This window comes from Coccomyxa subellipsoidea (assembly GCF_000258705.1).
Source record: "Coccomyxa subellipsoidea C-169, whole genome shotgun sequence".
Classification (NCBI taxonomy): Eukaryota; Viridiplantae; Chlorophyta; class Trebouxiophyceae; family Coccomyxaceae; genus Coccomyxa; species Coccomyxa subellipsoidea.
In genome coordinates this window covers 826,915-836,288 of record NW_005178024.1, presented here as the reverse complement: position 1 = coordinate 836,288, position 9,374 = coordinate 826,915, and the positions used below count along the sequence as shown (strand labels likewise).

Here is a 9,374-nt window from a genome sequence, read left to right as displayed (position 1 = left end):
GTGCTGTGTGGAGAAGAATGAGCGCATTTTGCGAATGCCCAGCCTTTGAGTTTCACGAGAAGTATTCTTCTTTGAATGTTCAATAGTTTTCCGGCAGGGTTTTCCATACTAAATTGCCAGCAGACAGATTAGCAAATATTTCTGTGGTGCTTTCATCGGGCTTGATTGTGCCTGCTTTTCTTCAGGTATTTGCGTGTCTTTGCAAGCATGTCACAGTATTGGAGTACTGTGCACAGTACGAATTGTACTTTTGCTTCTCAACTTCATTGATTACAGGGAATTTGCACCCAATTATTCACGATAGGAATGTGGAGTGAAATTGAGGGCAGGGCATTTTCTTAAAATTTGTGTCATTGACATTTTTCTTTCTTCTGTCAAGGGATTGAACATGGCTACATACTTTAAGTCAGGCACTATTTCAAATTTGTTAGCATTTACCATGCCGAGGCTAACTTTGATGTAATGCAGCACTTGTAATCATGGTGGTCAGCATCAGTTAGCTAATGGCCCAAAACTTTGCTTCCAATTTAGTCTCAATTGCCAGAGTGCCGTGCTGGGCTGCCTCTGGGCGAGCCACCGGGAAGTACATTTATTCTCTGAGGGCTGTCGGCACCGCTGCCCTCCCTCCACTCTCCATCCTGCCACATCCAAAAACATAACCTTGATGTGCATGTCATGCTTAGCCTGTAGCTACGAAGATCTTCTCCCATCCCAGCTAGCACACCACGCCTGCCAGCTCTGCTTGCAGCATGCAGCGGCTCTCAGCTCCTCGCACTCGCCTCTGGACACAGGGTTTTTTGGTCCGTACCCAGAATTATCCTCCAGCAATCTTCCTGCATACTTGAGAATTTGCACTCAGCTGCATGCGCACCTTTCTGGCTCGGGGTGCTGCGATGGCCTGTGCGCGCAGGCGAGCCACTTCCTCTCTCAGCCCATCTGCGCGCTCCAATTCAGCGCCCAGCTGAGCCTGCATGCCACTCCAATCAATGCTTAGATTCACTGCCCCCGAGAATCTGATTGTGGTGCATGAGTGGCTCTCTTTCGTGGGGCGTGAACTCTGTATGTTTCCCTCTCAATGCCTTTTGTTCTTGAAACCTTACCTACTTGACAAAATTTTGGATTATCATTATTACATTCAGAGACCTATTAGTAGGCGCCCGAGGCTCATTGGTCTTATGGGCAGTCTTCCACTGCCCACCTTCACATAACATTTTTTGGACATTGTCATTATGATGCGAGGGTCTGATTGTAGGAGATGAGTGTGGAAGCAGGCTTGGGGATGGTGGTCTGTCAGGATAAGTATGTAATGATCTGGTCACATTGTGAAGCAGGCGGCCTGCATGATTTCACAATCTGGCATCCGTGATAGAGGATCATCACAGAGTTGAATTGCTGGGACAGGGGAATAAAGGGCGTGCCTGCAGGTTGGCGGCTGCTGACTGGAGCTGGGTGATGCTGTCCTGGGCCTCTCTGCGCATGCTGGAGACGTGGCCCTCAGCAGCCTCCTTTATCTGCGATCACACCAGAACGCTTCAACCTTGCTTTGAGAAGAAGTGTCGCATTAAAAGGCAGAGCTTCAGCTCTCCCGAGAAACCACTAGAGTGCAACAACAATCTGTAGCACGCAATGCTGGCTTGAAGACATGAAGGTTGATATTAGGAGTTCGATTAATAAGTTTAACAAAAGAGCGCTTTCAGCAGATTGTCCTTCATCACCTGTCCTATTAGCTGCTGGATAATACAAATCTGTGCATCATGACAAGAGAAAGTAATGGAGTGCTGACCTGCGCAATGTCGGAGGTGTATGCTAATTGCAGGTCGGCCAGGGCCGCGCGCATGCGTGCCACCTCAGCGCGCAGCGGCTTCACGGCAGCTTCCCTCAGCTCCACCGCCTTCTCGCCGCCTTCCAGCCGCGCCTGCTCCAAGCCCTCCTCACCCCTGCACCAAGGGCGCAGAACACGCATATCAAAACCCCCAATTTCCATGCACTCATCCAAGGATAACACTTCCGTCGTACCATGACCGTGTTGTCAAGCAATGACACCTGCACAATCACATGCAGAGGTCTGGGGAGCTTGCACGAGGATTCTGAGCTGCTGGCTGCAACGCTTGTGATTTCAAGGCAGCCTGCGTGCTCGTCGTCAGTGTGTGAGCCGGCGTCCAAGCATGAGTTGGATTCACGTACACCCTCGTTTTCTCTTCATCCACAGAGCAGGGGGAAGAGGAAGGGGCAGCTCACTGTTTGACGGCGGCCTCCAGGTCTTTGATGCGAGCGGCGCATGCGCCGCAGGCAGCCACGGCCTTGGCGACGCGTCTGTCGAGCCCCTTGTCGAGGCCAAGGACGTCCGGGGAAGCTGCCATGAAGCTGGCGCGCATGCTGCTCCTCCGCGGCTGCTGCACTGGCGGCAGCGCCCTCTCTATCGGTGCCAGCACCCTCTGCACAGCCTGATCCTCCGCCCACGCCCTCACCTGTAGAGTGAAATTAGCAATTGAACCTTCAGACATTAATAAAAGCTTCCATAATTTGAAATATAGAGGCCATTTAAATATAAACATGGCCAAAATATGGTTAGAGCATAAGGGCTAACAAGGAATGCCTTCCGGGTGCATTGTGGCTATCAATGACCTTTGAGGGTAGCAGCCCTGACAAAAGAAATGGCTGGGGGAAGGAATGGCTGATGTTCCCTACCTAGATGACTGGGATGACATATGCAAAACAGGAATAAGAAGGGAAAGGAGGTAATGCAGCATAGCACAGGGATGTGAACCTGCTGCAGCAGCTGCTGGAGGTAGGAGTTGAAGGAGTCGGTGCTTTCGCAGGTGGTGAGCGCATGCTGCAGGCTGTTGTCCAGGGCTATGATTGGCCCGAGGCCGCCAACCAGCAGGCCCAGCTGCTGCTGCAGCTGCCGGGCATCTGCCTGCGCAGCTGCCAGCGAGTCCAGCGCTGCCCTCGTCTCGCCCTGCGCCTCCGCCAACACAGCTTCCTCCTGCACATCAATGCCAGGAAGGGCACCAGTTAGGCGACCCCGTGTGGAAGGATGAATGCGGCCAAACAGCGAAGTGGCTTGGCGCAAGATTCAGTGATCGCGGCCAAGTCTGCGTTGACCTGAATAGCCACTCAGGAGAATGTCACGTGATTTGGCAATGTGCAAGGAGCTTGACACGTGTGGTCTTTCATGTGAAGGTTGCCGATCATGAGTCCTTGATCAGCAGATGTAGGAAGTGGTACGTCCTCAAGAACACACATTTAAAGTCCCGGTGCAGGAAATTAAATGCATGGGGGATTAGTAAGAGAGGGAGGGAACGCTGCGCACGTGCTGCGCGGCGGCCGCGCGCGCTTCGGCGAGTGCGTCCCGGTGGCGCTCTGCGTCGTCGCGCCTGGCGGCTGCCAGCATGTCCTTGTGCGCCTGCCCAGCCGCCACAGCGTCCGACCGCAGCGCCAGCAACACCTGCGCAATCGATTCCATCTATTCCATTAGATATTACATCGATTACATCTCAGGCATAAGCTTGATTTGAGCGTACACCAATGAGCCCAACCTCAGGGCATTGCGCATCTTAGTCACAGCCAGGGATCTCCTAAACAGAGAAAGTGTGCAACGAATGTTCACGGAAGTGAATTTACATTCCAATACAAGCTTCGAGCCAATCTTGGCTCTGTTGAGAAGGGAAAATGCAGATCGCGCTGCAGAACCCCTGCAGAAGGGTTCGCGAAGGAAAAGGATGGGAAGAATTGGAGTTTACCTGGCGCCAGCGCGCCTGCATAGCCTCGACGCCGTTGGCGCACTCCGCGGCTGCGCGTTGCAGCTCGCCCTCAAACGCCGTCCGCAGCAGCGCCTGCTGCGCGCGCAGCTGCAGCACCTGCTTTGACACCTGCGCACACCCCCGTTTGGGATTGGAAAATGCAGTTCTTTGAGGCATCACCATGAAGCTGAGATGGGGAAGTGTCGATTTCTAGTCCGCACCCGCTCCCATCAGAGGACAGGTATTGTTTGCAGGCTCCTCTGTCCGGTGACAGTTCAAGAATATTGACATCCTGCTGCTGGGTGCTCCAGTGCCGAAAAACTGTTCAGCAGGAACCCATGCCTTGAAAAGGGTCTGAGAAAATGAGTGTGGGTGAATGCGCACCTGTGAAGCGACGCGCGAGACGCGCCGCTTGTGCAGCGCGAGCAGCCGCTCCTTCTCGGTCCGGGCCGCGCGTACGGCCGCCTCCGCCGCGGACGCCTGCTCGCGCATCTGCTCTTTGATCCTTCCGTTCTCACTCTTATATTCTCCAAGCCGCTCGTTCAGCTGCAAGGCATCGGCTGCGGCGCGATCCACGGCTGCATGCGCTTCCCTGAGCTTAGAGGCTGCCTCTGCTGCGTCGGCCTCGGTAGACTTGGCGGCCAGCGCGGCATCCCGCGCTCGCTGCTGTGCCGCCTCCTTTGCATGCTCTGCCTGTTCTACAGTGTCCTCCATCGCCTGATTCACACACGGCAATGTCTTTTCAATATTCTTGTGCATCAAGCAAGCTCGGTATGCTTCCATATGTATGCTTAAACCTTGTGCCTGCTCTCTATTGTCCCGAGAAGGCACTCCATTTTGGCAGGTACCATGCAAGCCAGCCAGTGGGTAGCATGCAATGTGCTCAGGGGCCAACCTGCTGCGCAAGTTCGTGCTTTTTCTTGGCGGCGCGCAGCTCGGCGGTGGCCGCCGCGGCGGCGTCAACGGCGTCCGATCGTGCGTCGGCCAGCTCGCGTCTGAGCTGCGCGGTCTCTTCCTGCAGGTGGGTGCGTTCCCTCATCACCCCCTGAGCCTCCGATGCGCTCAACTGGTGCTGGAGGTGGTGCAGCTGCCGCGTGACTTCTTCCAGATGTTCCGTGGCTTCCTCCCTCGCCTCCTGGCTCCTCACATGGTCCTCCTGTAACCCAATGAGGCGCACACTAGCTCAGCATCTGCATTATGGATTTTCAGGGCTAAAAAACTATGTAAAAGTCTCTTTTTCCGATGGATCCCACAGGTCATGTCTTTGGTAAATTTCTTTTTTCTGATTATAAAGTCCCTAGTAGCTGCTGGCATCTTGTTATCCCATGGGTTCCAGAGACCATGGAATCGGTACAATGTCGTTTTCTCATGGTTTCTGGAGGTCAAGCAGCTGGTATGATTTTTTTGCAGGCTCTGTGTAAATGCATGATCGCACAGTCAGGCATACCTTGAGCCGCTGCAGGCTCTTGCGGGCGGCCTCCGCTTCTGACTGGGCGTCAGCAGCCTCTCTCTGGCATCGGTGCAGCTCGGATGATGCCCTCTCTAATTCAACTGTCTTGCGTTTTGTCTCAACCTCATGGTCATCCTGCACCTGCAACACCACCCTGCCCCATGTTACTATGTGCCTCTACACTGCATCGCATCCTGTCCCTTTTCCCATTTCTGAGCTGTTTTGAAAACCCTGCATGTTCGCTACTACAAGGATGGATGCGCAACTGGTATGAGCCGCTCTACTTGCGAGGATGGCCTTTAGGAATCTCAACAAGTCAGAATGAAGCCGGGCAAGTTTGGGCGGGCACCTTGCGCAGCTGCGCGGCAGCTGCGGTCTGCAGCTCGGCCTCCCGGGCGGCCAGCCGCAGCGCAGCTTCCCGCTCCATGGCAGCTACGCGCCGCGACATCTCCCCGGCAGCGTCGTAGTCCTTGGAAGCCAGGCGCGAGTCGAGTATGCGCGCATGCTCTGCCTTGGTTATGTAATCGCTGGGGTTGGCCACCACGTCGTTGCTGGACAGGTGACGCACCCGAAGCTCCAGCTCCTGGGAATCACATGACCCATATTCAAATTCAAAGTCAAATTTTGATGCATGCCTGCCTTGCAGTGCAGACAGCACATTTGCGCCCTTGCGCTTGAATGTTTGGTCTCACCTTATAGCAACGGAATGGCACGTAAGTGGGCTGATCACCGGGCTTGCAAGCTCTTGCTGGACCTTAGGTATCAAAACTCTCCCAACGTCTTCCACAAGGCAATGCAATTTGCTGTTGTCTGGTGCTTAGTCTGTCCAAAAACAGCAGAAATTTTCCAACCACCTACCAATGGTCCACAAGACAAGGCAGCCATGAAGACGCGGGAAATACAAAGCTTTCTGCACGATTTAAATCCCCCAAGGATCTGCACCTGATATTTCTGGCGCCACTCAAAGTCCTTCTGCTGCAGCTGCAGCTTGAGACCCGCCTCCGCCTCGCTCTCGAGCGCCGCGCGCATCTCCTCCCGGCCGCCCTTGCGCTTCGCCAGCTCCTCTGTCAACAACTCCGCCCGCCTCTTGCCCTCCGCCACCTGCCGTCAAAGACGATTTCTATTCTCTATGTTTTTCGGCTTCATTATTTTGCGCCCATGATTGCAATTATCAGAGACTTCTAGCAACTAGTATACCTCTTCTGCTCAGTGGCCAGATCACCTTAGGGTGGAGCGCCCTGTAATAGCATGCATAGCAGCGATGATTGAAAGACTACATGCATGGCAGGACACTGGTGATCCTGTCCAATAATTGAGGCCTTTCTTTCTTTCATCAGATCGACTGTATTCATAAGATTAAGTCGCGCATGTGGAGTGTGTCATGTCACAGCGTGCCACAAAGCCGAAGGCATACGGGGTACCCGGCTGCTTTGGTTGACAAGAGTCGGAAATGCGTTTACGGTATCTTGAAGTGCATTGAATCAGCGCGGCATGCTGTGCAGGTGCTGCGGTCAGTGGCAGGCGCACCTGGGCTTCGAGGCCGGCGATGGTGCTGCGAAAATTGCACAGCGCGGTGTTGTGCTCGCACGCTTCGCGCCGCAGCCGCTCGACCTCTTCGCGCGCGGCCTGCGCGCACCGGCCGGCACGGCAGCCAGCCGCCTTGGCCTCCGCCAGGCGGGACGCTAGCTCATCGCGCTGACGCGACACCGCCTCCAGATCTCGCACCGCCTCCTGCGTAACTCACTACCTTGTTGAGGTGGGATCGAAAGGGAGAAGCCTCAGATACTCTGAAGTCCAACACCTGAGAACGCGGTGCCGCTGTGCAACACCCTGCGGCTCTTGCAGAAACGCCTTGTTTAAGTGTGTACCTGATGTCTTCAGGATTTTTCCACCTTGCTACACCTGTAAGTTCTGGTCTTCTTGGGAAAAACTTTTAAACTTACTTTGGGCGGCGGGACTACTTTTGGCCCATGAGCTAATATGTGCTCATCAACTGGGCCGAGTGTTCTAAGATTTGGGCAAGCCACCTGAACGCCGAGCCGGGCTGCTTCCTCGTGCCCCTGCAGCCCCTCGAGCCGCCGCATGACGGACACATACTTTTCGCGCGCCTCCCTCCGCTCACCCTCGGCCTGCGCCAGCTGGCGCTCCAGCTCGCGCGTGTGCCCTGCCGCCGCGTCCTGACGCGCTTTCACCCCTGACAAGTTTTCTTCCAGCCCCTGACTCCGCGCATGCGCCGCCGCGGCCGCCTTCCTGTGAGTGTCCGCCTCAGACCTGCAAATGCCTTCAGATTAGTAATCGTCACTACAGTAATCAATTCAAGCGTTACCCCGGGTTCACTTGGATTATTTGCAAAAGCAGTACAGAAGAAGCTGGGCTATCTTTTTGTAGGTATATCTGTTTGCGTCCTTCAAGGAGACCTTATCATCCCTTCAAGGCCCAGGTTGGAGGCTGAAGGAAACCACATATCAACACTGCTGACCATTCCTGAACCCTTTGCAGATGAGAAAGTGTGGCGATCATCTGAACAAATTCAAGAGACTGAGTCATCTGCACCGGGCGATAGCGGCGTCGTTGCGCGCTTGTCTGCACTGCTGTTCCAGGGCGGCCTCCCTCTCGGCGGTGGCAGCCTGGCGGGCGGAGCAGTCGGACAGGTGCTGCTGATGCGCGCTCTCCAGCGAGCGCAGCTTCCCGGAAGCTTCCTCCGCCTGCGCCTGGCTCCCTTGCCTCGCCTGCTCCAGCTTGGCAATCTGCACTTGCACATCGTTTGTCGCTCTTTTCACTTTGCTGATGAAAGCCATACTTCTTCATGTAATGTGCAGGGGTTCACAAGTCCCTTCCATACTGACCACCCCTTCCAATGCAGTCAGCCTTAATTAGTCCAGCAAAGCCACAACCTCTGGACCACGTTCCCATGCACCTTGTTCATCCAAATGCAATGCTGCAGAATACGCCTGATACTTCGTGCACTTGTTGCTGGCATTCTCAGACGATGTTGTGAGTCACATAGGTGGTTAGCTGATGTGCGAGTGTTCTCTGTCACCAGAACGATATTGTCTGGGTTGTTCAGTAGGAGCAACAACAAAATTGCTCACCTGCTGAGCGGTGGATGTGCTGGCAGTGTTCTGGCGCATCTGGCAGTCTGCTGCCCTGTTGTCAGCGGCCAGCCGGGCTATGTGCGCCTCCTGGAGTTCTCTGGCTGCCTGGTCCGCCCTCTGCTGCACCGCTGACAACTGCACGCAGACAGCAGCTTCGATGCATGCCAGAATTTGTCATCAGCGGCGCATGCATCCCCTTGAGTCCCAATACAATTATCACCAACTGCAGTGTGCAAGAGGACATAAGTAAGGGAGAGTATGAAGGCTTCCCCCACAAGGAGGAGCATTGTTTGGTGCTCATATGACATGCTGTGCTGGAACACATGAGCAGGATGCCTCCAAGCAAATATGCATGCATGGATGTGCAGAAAGCAAGTGTGAGGCTGCTTAGGAGCAGGTACCTTTGCCTCAGCGCGCTGCCGCTGCAGGGACTCTGCCTCCAGCCTGTCCAGGGCAGTCCTGGCTGCCTGCTGAGCCTGGCGCAGCTGCTGCCTGACCAAGCTTATTTCCTCATGAGTAGCTGCAGTCTCGCCAGCATCCCTCCCACTATAATGCCTCGACCCCTGATTCACAATGCACAGGCGGCCTGGTCATAGGGATCTTCGACAAGTCATGACACGAATGAGAAGTACAGATGTAATCATGGACATTCTCCCTTCTGCTGATCGTGCTGCTGAGTACTGGTTGGTTCTGCATGGCAGTCAGAAAGTCTTCAGGCAGCTCTGGCTACCTGGTGTCCATAGTGTGCGGGGAGCAGGTCAGCTAGAAGCTCCTGTGCGCGAGCTGCAGCCAGCGGAGCAGTGGCTGGGCTGCGCTTCAGGGCTGCCAAAAGGACATCGTTCTCAAGGCCCGCAGCTGCGCTGAGGCCCGCCTTCAGCTCCTGCACACATGAGAAAATGTTGTTCCTTGCCATTGAGCAGCATAGCATTGTAGGTGATGCTGGGATTGGTTCTGTTGAGGCTGATCTTTGCCACACCTTTGCATGCCGGTGGTAGCTACTCTGCAGTTCTCGTTCTAAGTCCTCGTGTCTTGCCATCGACGAGAGATAATGTGGGGCTGGCATAGGTAAAGCAGGTATTGAGGTCC

General features: G+C 54.7%; 2 protein-coding genes across 2 annotated transcripts; both read right to left on the bottom strand.

Moving 5' to 3' along the window:
• Positions 1–533: 533 nt before the first annotated feature.
• On the bottom strand, positions 534–973 carry COCSUDRAFT_58686 (hypothetical protein; the record flags this gene model as incomplete). Its single annotated transcript, XM_005643885.1, has 2 exons — positions 534–638; positions 872–973. 2 exons carry the CDS (start codon positions 971–973, stop codon positions 534–536), a joined length of 207 nt encoding a protein of 68 aa, XP_005643942.1.
• A 403-nt stretch (positions 974–1,376) lies between these two features.
• COCSUDRAFT_58685 (hypothetical protein) lies at positions 1,377–9,324 on the bottom strand (the record flags this gene model as incomplete). The annotated part of the gene is made up of 18 exons (XM_005643884.1): positions 1,377–1,511; positions 1,784–1,937; positions 2,239–2,468; positions 2,768–2,986; positions 3,314–3,448; positions 3,744–3,872; positions 4,128–4,460; positions 4,639–4,899; positions 5,191–5,334; positions 5,543–5,776; positions 6,136–6,294; positions 6,721–6,924; positions 7,221–7,464; positions 7,747–7,940; positions 8,286–8,423; positions 8,690–8,851; positions 9,019–9,168; positions 9,265–9,324. 18 exons carry the CDS (start codon positions 9,322–9,324, stop codon positions 1,377–1,379), a joined length of 3,285 nt encoding a protein of 1,094 aa, XP_005643941.1.
• Between the last annotated feature and the right edge of the window lie 50 nt (positions 9,325–9,374).